Source organism: Passer domesticus, chromosome Z, assembly GCF_036417665.1.
Source record: "Passer domesticus isolate bPasDom1 chromosome Z, bPasDom1.hap1, whole genome shotgun sequence".
Taxonomy (NCBI): Eukaryota; Metazoa; Chordata; class Aves; order Passeriformes; family Passeridae; genus Passer; species Passer domesticus.
In genome coordinates this window covers 46082245-46095829 of record NC_087512.1, presented here as the reverse complement: position 1 = coordinate 46095829, position 13585 = coordinate 46082245, and the positions used below count along the sequence as shown (strand labels likewise).

Here is a 13585-nt window from a genome sequence, read left to right as displayed (position 1 = left end):
TGTGTTAATTCTCCAAATAGCTCAGAGTCAGTGCCCTATATAGAACACCTCACAAAGAGCAGTTATGAAACCACTGAGATTTAACTACACTGGCAATTTTACTTTAATCTTACGCTATCATTATTTTTGCTCTTTTGCCAACTAGGAATATTAGTAGTCATTAAAACAAAAACTGTATTCAGAAGCACAGTATCAAAGTAGGTTGCAGTAAAGACTGAATTCAGTACAACGGTTCTGAATACTGCTCTCAAAAGAATAGCTAACTTGCAGTGCGATGCCATACTATTAAATTTAAAAGTCCAAACTGTTTTATAAACAGTCTCCTTTTAATATGTTTGTAACATTTTTTTAGTTAATTTACCTTTTTCATATGCAGGTGTATTCTCTTGCAGCAATCTGCTAAGCTGGAACCCATTCAAGTGCGCAAAACGTAGCTGTTCTCTCATTGTCTTGCCTCCAACAACTGGCAATATAAGGTTCCCAACACTGTTTCTTGAAATTGGTAGGCCAAGACCTATTGCCAGTGTGCTAGCTAAATCTGTTTGCTGCACATGTTCAGGTTGGGCTAGAGGAGCTAAAATGAACAAAAAAAAGAGAAAGAAAAAGAGAGAGAAAAATAAGTATTTCAATAAGAAGCCCATTCTATTTCTCCAGAGACAGCTGGCACCTTATTAGTTTGAAAATTGTTTAATTGGTGTTAGATCAGCTATTTTAAGTGGTCTACAGAGAGTTGACTGATCTTTTTCAGCTGCTATCTTCTGCTGCTGTAAATCCAATATTTATTAAATTCTTAGCCAGCACCACTCTTCAATGCTAACAACTACTGTAAACACGACATAAATGTTATACAAGTAAGAAAACAGATGGTCCAGAACATCACCTTAGTATCAAATTGCAGCCTACATCCTGAGAGGATTTCATGACTTTTACATTAGAAATAATAGAAAGCACTACAGTAGGCCAATTTAATATATGAACAAAGAATGAGAACCTAAAATAACGTTGATAGCATTCCAGAAGCATCTCCATATAATGACAACAGCTCAAGATTTAATTAATAACAGGTTGCTAGGAAAACAGAATTAGACATCAGGTAAAGAATGTTGAGGCTCCAAATCCATGGCTACATGCAGGCAAACCCAGTGATTTTTAATGAGTCCTATATAAGATTCCATTAATTTACTCCAGTTATCAGGGTTAGCCTTCAGTCCCACAGAAATCTACAGATATGAATGACTTTATTAACATAAGGAACCTTCTGTTTAAGATTGTTTTGCCAGCTGTTTCTTTTCGTGTAGAACTAGTTAGGTAACGGTATTTTTCTACATGCTTTTATTTCATCCTCTTCATAACTTCAAGCATTGAGTATTTTGACTTAAATGCAGTATAGGAAGAATTCTATATAGTCTTTATTCCTCTCAAGGCTGCTTTTAAGAGCATTAAAATTTGCCTCATTTCTCATCTAGCTCAGATTAATCCCATACTTGTACAGAATGCCATCTATAATCCGTAAAGCCTCTTTGCATGAGTACCTGTATGTCAGCAGTTTTCAGATTTTATCTTTAAAGGCAAGTTCTTAACTGGTAAAAAAAGCCAAACTACCAAACACATTTAGCCAATCATGGGTGACACATCTCTGTAGAAGGCTATACAAGTAATACTCTGACAGCATACAAAATGCAAAAAGCCCACAGAATTACTATTTTGAGGTTTACCAAATTAACCACAGTACATTTTGTTTACAGTAGGATCATAAGGAGCAGTCATTAGAATCCTCATTACTGTACCAATGAAAAGTAAGCTGCTGAATACTTACAAAGGCATTAGAAATCACAAACTCTCTCCCAAAAGACAGGTAAATAGATATTTTTCACTGTATTGTAAAAACTGCTCATTCAGGTTAAACCTCATAGAAACCAATTCCAATGAACAGGAGACTGCATTTACTGAATCTATTCTTGTGGCCTGGCTGTCAACACATGCTAGTGAAATTCATAAAATAAAAATTTAGCCAAGAGCTTTGATCCACTCTTGACTTTGTTTTGTTTACAGACCTGAGAAGAGGTCAAGGACTTCTCAAGCAGTATTTTCTATTGCATAATATAATAGCTTAATAACAGCTTTACAGACAACAGGAAAATCTACTTCCACTGTGCTGCAGAAACCTCCAGCAAGACAAATAAATCAAGGTTCTGCACACAGGTTCTAGAAGAAAATAAATAATATGGAAATGAGCAAGTGGCAGAATGCAAGGCAGAAGGAGTATTATTTTGGGGAATATATTCAGTCCTGGTATAACTACATTCTACCAATCCACTCAGTCAAGGAGTTTAAGTACAACTCTACAATAGACTACAGATTCTCAACCACTCCATTTCTTTATTGCCTCTTGCCTTTAACTATCTGGTTTTTATTTTTTATCATTATCTACAAGTAGAAAATCAGCTTCAGAACCATGTGAATTCACATCAATGATATAAAATTAACCAGCCTATACAATAAACACACTCATGGTCCATTTCTACCCTTAAGACTTAGCAATCAATAGTCATGTTAGTGCCATTACCTCTCATCCTTTCACAAGGGTCAGATAAATTTAACATTAAAAAGTAATCCTATTTCCAATAGTCTCTAGTCTTCCAAGGGTTTTCTTCCTCCTTCTGGAGGACTCTGTGTGAGAAATTGTCATTCATTCTTTTATCCCATCTGTCTGAGGGAGAAGAATGGAGGCCAAGGAAATATTCTGGCCACCAATGACACAGTTTCAACCCACTTCAAATAGGATTTTGGATCTACATCTATTCATTTACCCTTAGCCCAGTATCCTGACAACAGAGCTCATTAGCGCTCAACATTCGGATAGGACAGTGCTGTAAAAGATTATCATCTCAGAAATACAGAATTCTCTCACTGGTTACAAACTTGATTTATGATTCTCGGTTTCACCGAGATACAGATGCTAACTTTGGCTGAAACCAGAGTTTTAGATCACACAGAATGGGCTTTTCCCAAATAACTGTAAAAATAACCAAAGCACTTTTCAAAAAGAATTTTAGTATAATATAAATTAACAGATGCCAGTGTGCTCTCCTGGTTTCAACTGGGACAGTTAATTTTCTTCCTATTATCTGGTAGAGAGGCTGTGTTTTTGATTTAGTATGAGAATAATTTGATAACACACTGATGTATTAGCTGTTGGTAAGGAGGGCTTACGCTAAATCAAGAACTTTTCCACTTCCTGTGCTCTGCCAGCGAGCATGAGAAGCTGGGAGGGAACACAGTTGGAGCAGCTGACCTGAACTGGTTGAAGGAATACTCCATGCCATAGGGCATCATAGGCAGTACACAAACTGGAGGGAGTTGACTGGGGGCTGTGGATTGTTGCTTGAAGGTGGGCTGAGCACCAATCAGCAGCTGGTGAGCAATTGCGTTGTGCATCACATGTTTCTCTTGGGTTTTATTGCTCTCTCTCCCCCTTTTCCTTTAAAATAATAACTATAATCTACACATAATGATTATTGCTATTCTTGCAACAGCTATATGCAGTAGTAGTGTTCCCATCCTATTAAGAGGACACTATGCATTGGTATCTACTGGAGCCTTACACCAAGTACCACACAGCCCACTCACTCTCTCACAACCCCCCATCCTGGTGGGGAGGAGAAGGAAAAAGTAAACCTCATGGGTTGAGACTAGAACAGTTTAATAACTGAAACAAAATTAAATATTATAATAATAATAGTAATGAAAAGAAGACAGGGGGAAGAATAAAACCCAAGAGAAACAAGTGATTCACAATAAAATTTGTCACCCGCTGCTGACCGATGTCCAGTCCATCCCCAAGAAGTGACTGGCAGCCCCAGTTTATATACTAGGGATGATGTTCCTTGGTATTAAATATCCCTTTGGCCAGCTCAGGTCAGATGTCCTTCCTATGCTCCTTAATGGCTCCTTTTGCACTTGCTCAATGGCAGAGCATGGGAAACAGAAAAGTCCTTGATTCAGAGTAAACGCTAAAACACCAGAGTGTTATCAACATTATTCTCATACTGAATCCAGAAAACAGTCCTGTACCAGCCACTAAATAGAAAATTAACTCTATTCCATCTGAAACTAAGTTCTAAAAAACATCATGCTTCTTTGATCCTTACCACTTCTCTTCCCAAAAGCAGAGCTGATAAACAGTAGTGGTGTGTGCACTTCTCCTTCTGAAGAACCACCATGACTGCCTGTTTCAGACATTCCATGGTCCCCACAAACAACTAACAAATTGGGAAGAGAAGCTTCCTCCTGCAAATCACAGGAAAAAAAATCTAAATTACCATATAAACACAATTAATTTCTATAATTTCACTATCTTCATCACTTTCAAACATGAGTATGTCTCAAAATTAACTTCAGTTTTGAAACTTACTCACCCTGGGGCAGATAATAAGAGATCACTGCAATTAAGTGTAACTCAGTAATAGCAATTTTAAAAAGTTAAGCCATATTCATATCTTAACACACTTGTCAGTATCTTAGCAAAAAGAAAAAAAGACATAAAAAAAGGTTTTTTTTCAAAACCCTGAATTTACAGAGTTACAAGAAACTCTCTGGAAGATGAAAAAAGGCTATCACACCATGAGAAGAAAATCAGGAGTCCCAGAAGAGCACCATTAACACAGAAATATCCCCCCTCTTCATTTCTGCAGCTTCACTGAGTTTTAATGTAAATGCTGAATTATTAACTAACATAATATCAATTCAATATAAAAAATAATCCTGTTTCTAATAGTCTCTAGCTTCCCAAGAGCTTTAGGGATTGAAATCTGACTGATTTGGGATTTAAATCTGACAGTCAATGAAGACTAAACATTAATGATTGTCGAAGAATGATGTCGAATGAGGTGTATGTTTCTGAATAGAGACACAGAAACTTAAGTGAGGCCTGTCCAAGAATTCTGAGCTAACAAATCAAAGTGGCAGAAAATTAACAGTTCTTCAACAACAAAGTACTTTTGTATCACCTCTAGGTATTACCAGCACACATTGTATCCAAAAAATAAACTGTTTTTATTATATCTGTATCCTAAAACAGAGATAAAGGCTTGAATATAAATGGCAAAAGCCAAGATACTAAAAAGCAGCAAAACAACTGTAACATTCATAGAACTTCGACACACAGGATTTAACCTTACTTTTCAGGTAGTAGTATCCACTTGATTAAAAATACCATTAAAATCTCATAATCAGCTATTCTGAATTGCAGTAACCAAAAACAAACAATAAAAAGAGCTTCAGGCCACCTGGAACTAGGACTTGGTATTTCAGTATCTAGTCTGCTTAGGTAAATCACAACTAGTATTTAGAAAACTAAAAACAGATTCAGATGAGCTACATTTATCATTAAAAAAAAAAACAAAAACAAAAAAAAAAACCCAAAAAAAAAACCACCTGATTAAGACCACTACTTCCATTTGAATTTATCAAATATCTAAGAATTCCGTTTGCCTTCACAATTCTGGATATCAGAGCTATTAGCTACACGTGCCCATTACTTCTTCTGCAGAATTTCATTACTAGAAAGCACACCAACAACTGTTTTAATTCACAAGTGAGAGAACTTTGGCAGGCATTCCTCTTGTCTTCCTGCACATCAAGGGGATGTTATTTCCCACAGCTGCCCAGAAGACGCTGTTAGCAGATGTTACCAAGGTCAGCCACCAAATCCTTAAAAATGCTACACTGGGAAATAGTCCGGGAAGGCAAAGAACAGAATACACACTTCAGTCTATGAATAAAGAAGCTACCAACAACAACCAGCAAGCATTTTAATGTCAGTCCACAACTAACAGACATTGACCCAAGAAGCTGTATTACCTTTGAAAGAAGGGAAATATGAATCTTCTTCAGTATGTTATCCATCTCACGAAGTTTTGGTCCCACTAATGGGCTGTTTGGCCCAGTCATATGACCAATATGGTCCAACCCCAGGTAATGTAGTATTAGGAGATCCCAGTCTTCTCTCTTTAACACTCTATCCAAATGTCTCGTCACATTATCATCAACCTCAAAGAAAAGAAAAACAACTACAAGGTAAAAAAAACTTCTCTCTTTTAAAAAGCATAAAAAAATAACTGCACTACCCATGAAAATTCTATATAAATTGATGAGATTACATGTGCAATGTTAGTAAGAAAAAAAGATTGATTACTTCAGTGTCAGGCAGTCAAATATATTTGTCTAACAAAATAGATTCTTCACCCCATTTAATCTTTTCTGGTAAGGACGCACCAGATTACAGGCAAAAAAGGCAAATGGGTTACCAAGCTTCCACAGAAACTTTTAAAAACTGTTCCAAGAACTTTTCAGTCACTTTCACTACACACTCCAGATTATCACCTCCCATGTGATACAACGTATCACAAATACAGTTTAGTGATAGGAAAGTCTGAGGTACCACAAACTGTAATCTCTCAACTGCATTTTTGCTAGTGTGCAAACACAAGATGGTACTTGCTATAAGTAAAAGAACTGACAACATAATGAGAAAGAAAAACTGTTAGAAAAGTGCTGTTTGGGGCCTAACTCAACTATTTTCCAGCTTAGATTGACAATGCATTTTTAGTTGCATATACTCTCTTCAGTTATTAAAAATCCGTACACTATCTCCCATGTGGTACTAATTTGTTGAGTAAGTATATAACTACCAAAAGACTATAAAAAGCTGTGTGTTTAATAGACTATATTAAGACAGCATAAGGACTGCATAAAGAGCTTGGGAGCCACATAACCACAGATCTGATAGAACATTTGTACTTTTTACTCCAGGTAGTAGCTTTTGCAAGTCTTATCAACATAACCAATTAAACAATCTTCCAATTCACATTAGACCTTTCTAACTTCCTTAAATAATAAAATACTTCAGTCAGTAGCAGCAGGTCAATGGCTTGAGGTTTTACAAATCATAAACGTTCAAAAATTAAGTAAATTTGTCAAAGCATTTACTCTTCTAATGTGCCCAGAGTAAGAATTATCAGAATTTGCTTCACTTACTTTCCATGCTCCCTCTTTTACAACATAAACACTGCTCCCACTGCAATTACAAAAGTGATGCAATACTATAAAAGTATACCTTTAAGAGACCAAGCTAATTTATTAATGAATCTCTTCAAGATTGCACCAACTAAAAATATCTGATAGTAACTGAAAATGTGGACAGTAGAATTTTTTAACAAAGCAACTAGTCTAATTTCCAACCACAACAGGTTTTGTGAGAAAACTGCATGTTTACTTAAATTATAGAGTGATAAATTGATGATTACTGTATCATCCCAACACTTTTTACAGCATATGCATGAGGGATTCAAATGCTTAGTTTTACAGCACCCACACTAAAATGACATATAAATTCAATTTCTATTTAATTGCCAGGTGAATATTTCAGAACAAGGGTAGCTTTAGTCACTCACTCTCAGAAACTGACACTTTATATTCACTTCATTTAACTTGGAATTCTACAAAACCTCTCACCTCTGTGAAGTCTGACACAAAAAACGACGTTGTTCCATCGTATTCCACGAAGTGCTTTGGGAACAATTTGACCCAAGTATCATCACCATAAAATATTATTCTTTTCCCAGCTGTTTTTGCCTGCCATATCAGATTGTCATCCAAGAGAGCTGGAGAATTGAGGTTCACAACAACATCAATGAAACCAGGTATGCTACCTGTCATCAAAGCCTAATGAAAGAAGAAGAGACACATTAAACAGGAAACTTCCAGTGCTCAGAAGACAGTAGCAATGGGAGGAAACAATAAGCCAGATGGCAGACAAATCATATTTTTGGTAAGGAAATATAACAAAGTAAAAAACACAAGCTGTCTTGCCACATAACCTCATCTGCCACAACACAGTGCTAGTTGATGTCTATGATAACAGCTTTACAGAAAGTACAAAAAATATTACTGTCTCAATTAATGGACAGAAAAAAGACTTTCAGTCCTTTCATCAAACAAACAGTTGATGTTTGTTTCATTTACTGGTCATTAAACGGCCAAAAGACAATTTAGGTGTAAGTAAATTGACTCAACATTAAAAACAATAGTACCTTCAAAACAGTAAGTAAGAAACTTCTAGAAGAAGCACTGAAGTCCATGTATAGAGTTACCAGACTGTCCCTCCCTCACTCTCCTGCTACTTGACCTACCAATGATCACTCCTTCAGCCTCTTCAGTGCACAGAGGTGTTACTTAGATCTACCGTTAACAAGCCTGGATGATCTAGTATTTTGATGACACCAACAAAATTCATCTTTTATTTACCTGGAACTTGGCATAATTTCCTTTTTAAGCTCTTCAGAAGCATCTCTATGACAAAACAATTTTATACTAACCTGGATTTTCTCTCAGAAGTTACAAGAATACAGAAAAATACAATAAAAATATTCCTAGATAGAAGACAATGGAAAACTGGGACAACTAAGAGACTATTGCCTTCCCATGGTGACAAATAAAAAGGCTATGTCAATCATTTAAGCCTGGACTAGGGCCTTATCTGTCCTTAACCTATTGCCCATGGCAAATCAGGAGTCTATCACACACACTACTACAGCAAAGAGACATTCAGCCATAGATTGCACTAACACCACAGACATGTCCTTTATGCCAACTCCAAGCATATGAAAGAATTCATACTTCAAAAGCTTCTCCAATGAAACAATAGGAAAAAATCCCTCTTACCTTAATTCGAGGCATAGTCACAGTGGGTGGCTTGGCTTCAGCAATGAAACTGTAGGAAGTCCCTTTTTCAACAACTTGAGTAGTATATGGCATGAACTGTTTACCTTTGGATCCAAACACAAAATCATCTCTCAAAGCATCTATCAGCACAATGACGACTTTTTTGAAAAGCGGTGGAGGAATCTTGGTCCAGTTAGAAACCATTCCTAAGCAACAAAAACAGGTCATATAAAAGTCATCAACAAAATTTCACCAAAGGTGAGACAGAAGCTGAAGAACAACTTTACCACATAAATGAGTACTTTCAACTTCTTTACTAATTCTACACCCAGAATCAAGCAGCTGCAAACAGAAAACCTGGAAAGTAATATGAAGAAGATGAGTTTTCAAGCCATCCAGCACAGGAATAACACAACAACTCCAATACCATCTCTAGGAAGTAAAATGTGATGTGAAAGAAATGTGTGACATGTAATTGAGAAAACTGAGGAAAAGCTTTGAAACTGAGAGTGTTCAAAGTAATAAGAAGGAATGGCTGCTACCTTCTCTCTTTTTACTTCAGCAAAGTTGAATTAATTGTATCTGACAACTTCTGTAAGAAAAATGACATAGCATTCACCTGTGCTAATACCCAATTTTGCAGATCACAACATAAACAATGCCTCTGCGTGAAATCTTACCCTAAGATAACAGGAAGATTACGAAGAAAGAGATAGTTTCACTGAAACCTGTATGAAATAGATTTATGCACATTCACTTCCTTCAAGGTAGAAGACTGTATGACATGCTAATTCAGTGATGGCAGCTCCAGGGCCAAAATCCAATTCCAGAATTCCCTGAACATAGAGGTGGGTACAGAAAAATGCTGCTGTGCATCAAGTAGTAGGCAATGCCATGCCTTCAAGCCCACCTCTTTCTCTTGCATGGACTTAATTCTGGCCACAGCAACTCTTCATCTGCATTGAACTTGGTCCACATGGTGACATTCAGGTCTTACAGCAGCATTTTTGCTCCAACCTCTACAGGTCTCATTTCTCTATCAGGAAAAAACACAGAAGGGCAAAATGGAAGCAGAATGTATCCTGCCCACAGGCCTCTACCCAGACACCATTGTGTTGAACCAACTGCTCAATAAATGCATTACATAAAGTTAGGGGGTTTACAATCCTTTAGAGCAAAGTTTTTTTCTGCAAAAGCGGATGACAATTTGGAAACACTGCAGATAATGGTGTGCCTAACACGGCAACATCAAAAACAACCTCAGGAATTTTATTTTGGGGTACACAGATAAGTGTCTGTGATCACTGACATTCACAGAGTAGTTACTGCTAGCAATTCTTCCAGATCAAGAAATGGGGGAGAAGGGCACAGCAGGGAGAAGGAAATCTCAACAAGAAAATGCTGACTGTAAGCAATTCTAACTAAATTGATGATTTTGGTTTTTTCTGGGACTTGAATTGTCAACCTATCAGGTATGCTTTGGCTCTCCATGAAAAACTAGATGGCACCACCAGATGTTCTGTTAGTTACATCTTTCCCCCATCCACTGCTTAGTGAAAGAAAGCTTGCTGGACACCAAAAATGTTCACATCACAAACACATATGCCCTACTCCTAACCTCCTCCTGCAGTGTGATTTATCAGAAAGTCAAAGCGTTGAGAAGCTCAAATCAATTTGGAGTCATTTACAAGCCATGTGAAAATACTTACTGCAAGATAGCTAAAGCAACACATTGTCCAAGTCTTGCCATGCAGCATGCTTATTTATCTCTGCCAGGGTTACTTAGAAAACAGTTACTCTAAATGAACCTGAACTTCTGTGAAGAAAACCACGGGTACTCTACCAAGAACTTGTTACAATAGTGTGCTGCAAGCATTCAGTATCACAGCCTTCTTACAGGCAAGACAGCATGCACTCAACAGCAGTCAGGACTCACAAAATGAAACATTCAGGAGTTAAAGAAGCACTGGAGAAATACTCTTTTCTGAACAGGTCTAAAGTAGGTTGAAAGCCTTCTGCATCATGGTTTAGTAAGCAATACCCTGCTTTTAGACATTATCATCCAGACATAACTCTGCAAGCACATTGTAACCAAGTACTACTGAAAGAATTTTCCTACTGTCACTCCATTTTTGCCTAGCACACCTAGACTTGCTCGTGACATGCCTAAATTTAAACTGCTTGTAGAGCCCTGTGGCACACACTTCCACTCTTCAACACAAACCAATCCTTTCAAAACCAAATTGTCTGACATCTCCTTCCCACCCAGTCTCCTTCTACATTAGTCGTCTGCTAATAATCACATGTGAATGCAATATTTCACTCACAGCAGCCTAACAAATATATAGTGATAGTCTTGTTAAACTCAAGCTAAAAATCAACCAGCACACCACACTCTAAACCACACAACCTTGTGTTCTCTCCACTATGTCTTGCAATTTAAGTTAACCTGTCCCTACAGGCATAACATCACTCACTTTAGAAGAACTAACAGTAAATACCAAGCAGCTAAAGACCCAGTTTGGCACTTACAGTCCGGCTCGAAAAAGTTAACCATAACTTGGTGTCCCAATTAAGAGCTTTATATGAGCAAAATACTACTCTATCCAGCTGCCAAGTCAGCTTGAAGTTTCATCCCACAAGCTCCAAACTGGTGAAAAACAGTCCCTCAAGTACACAATCCTCTTCACATTACTTTAGTACAATTTGTGACTGAACGTATGAGACAACTACTTTATTAGCGTATCCTCTACAGGCTCCTTAAAAAGATTCTTGAAAATTCTGGTTTCACAATTCAGCTCTGGAACGGAGCAGGACTTGTAAAGACAGCAATTTCACAGAAATGGTGATGGATGGCAATACTGTACATGTTGCAACCTGCATTACTCCAGTTGCTTTGTCACTACGGAGGTGTTAAATGTCTCACTGAGGTGAGACTCACTGAGTCTAAGACACACACTCACACACCACGGAAACATCACAGAAACAATGAATCTCGGGCACAACACAGCCAGCGAATGATCACAGGAAACGCGTGAGGCGTTTAAGCTAAGGCGGCATCATTGAATGCAAGCCACCTGCCCTTGAACAGCACCGGGTATCACGGATCCGTCAGTCAGGGAGAGGGAAACAAAACGACAGAAAAGCACAACCTTCAAAAAAGTGACAGCTGACGCTTGAGGCTTTTCGACTGCGTGCAGGTATCCTGCCTGTGTTCCCGAACTACGTGAAAACCAGTTCAGTTCTGAACTACTCGGGAAATGGGTCTGGAAACACGAGGGCGCTACAGAAAGTTGTTCCGACACCGCGGCACGGGGCGCGTTACCTGCGCCGGGCGGGGCCGGCTCGGCGGGAGGCTCCGCGCGGGCCTCTCTGCGGGGCACGGACCTGACGGGCACCGGGAAGAAGCCGCGGAGGAACAGCGCGACGCCCAAGGCCTGCACGAGGAGGCAGGAGGAGGCGAACACCCCCGAGCGCAGCCGCATCCTGCTTCGGCAGCGCCGACGGCAGCACAGCACAGCACCGACCCGGCCCGGCCGGCGCTGCGCCGGCTCTGCGGGGCCGCACCTGCGGAGCCCCGCCTGGCCCCGCCTCCGGCCCGCCGCCCGCCAACCAGCGGCCACCGCGCCCTTCCGCCAAGCCTCGCTATTGGCCAGCGGCCGGCAGCCCCGGCGCGAGCGGGTAAGGGCAACACCGAACCGGAAGTACAGCCCCTCATTCCTCCCCACAACCCCGCTCCCGGACACGCCTCCGCACCCGCCTCCGGACCCGCCTCCGGCTTCCACAGCCCGCATAGCGCCTCGGGACCCGCCTCCTGGACCTGCGCCCCCCCTCCTGCGCCCACCCCCGAGCTCCGCGTCCCACCTCCGCCGTTGGCCTCTGGGGCGCACGTCCCGTTGCGTATCTCATCTCTGCTTTCCAGCCCCCGCTTGCCGCTCCCGCGTCCCGCACCTGTGAACCAAATCCGCATCGTGCGCTCCAACCCCTCATCCCAGCCCGCGTCCTGACCCCGCCTTCCCCGGCGGGAGCGGAAAGGAGGTTCCATGGATTGCTGCGGCGAAGGGTGCTTGGCAGGGGAGGAAGGAGGCCTGGGCAGTGGCTGCTGCGGCTGTTGGGCAAGCAGAATCTTTCCCCCCGCAAACCCACACTTCTTAATAAAATTGAATAAGGATATTTCTCAGTCTTTCCGTTGGAATGGAAATGGACTGTGGCAGGCAGATCATGTCAGAAGATGAGGAGAAATAAGTTTTAAATTTTCTGAAAAGCACACCAAAGACACTCTGCAAAGTGAAGCAGAGTTTATACTGTTCTCACTATGTATACTGAAATAGGAAGATAGCATCAAAATTTTGTTCTCCCAGAGAAAACTGCTCCTCATTTCTACCCAGGCAGCTTATGTATGGCCCAGCACCGTGCTGGAAAGATGTGGCGCACGTTTCTGCAGTGCACAAAGTCCTTGGCTTTACCTGCAAGTGGCACATTTTCCCTGACCTAACAAGCACAGCACCCTGCCAGCTGCACTTCCACTTACACCTGGATGTGTCTGGCTGCGGACAAAGCTGCGCTGCCACAGTGCTGCTGGCACGGCACCTGTTTGCCTGTGCTCCCGTGCGACCCTGCAAGAGCCATGTCAGCAGACTCCAGGCTGGTTTTCCCGCTGGGTCCCTCCCCTCAGCACAAAGCACGATCTGTCTTGTGTAAACACAGGCCAAACGCGTTGTACTGTGCTTTGAGAGATGTTTTCCTGCTGCAGCTGGTCAATTTGTGGTTTTGCTGCCACTTTCACTGGTCAGCTGTTAATTCTAGGCTTTGCGACACCTGCCACAAGGCAAAGTTGCTGTGATGTGAGAAGCATGTGTGA

General features: G+C 40.4%; 1 protein-coding gene across 8 annotated transcripts in view; it reads right to left on the bottom strand.

Moving 5' to 3' along the window:
• PIGG (phosphatidylinositol glycan anchor biosynthesis class G (EMM blood group)) overlaps positions 1 to 12704 on the bottom strand; it is a 73233-nt gene extending 60529 nt beyond the window's left edge. For 3 of the 8 annotated variants that reach the window (XR_010354225.1, XM_064405615.1, XM_064405616.1), the window contains exons 1-6: positions 12589 to 12702; positions 8725 to 8930; positions 7516 to 7725; positions 5863 to 6051; positions 4152 to 4290; positions 362 to 574 (exon numbers count right to left, since the gene is read on the bottom strand). Coding sequence is in view for 6 of the 8 variants with exons in the window: in XM_064405615.1 (XP_064261685.1) it covers positions 362 to 574; positions 4152 to 4290; positions 5863 to 6051; positions 7516 to 7725; positions 8725 to 8930; positions 12589 to 12694 (1063 nt within the window). In the remaining 2 variants the exon portion in view is untranslated. Of the gene's footprint in view, positions 1 to 361; positions 575 to 4151; positions 4291 to 5862; positions 6052 to 7515; positions 7726 to 8724; positions 8931 to 9634; positions 9744 to 12049; positions 12281 to 12588 lie in introns of those variants that run through there. The other 5 variants (XR_010354226.1, XM_064405619.1, XM_064405621.1 and 2 more) reach the window with 5 other exon arrangements.
• Between the last annotated feature and the right edge of the window lie 881 nt (positions 12705 to 13585).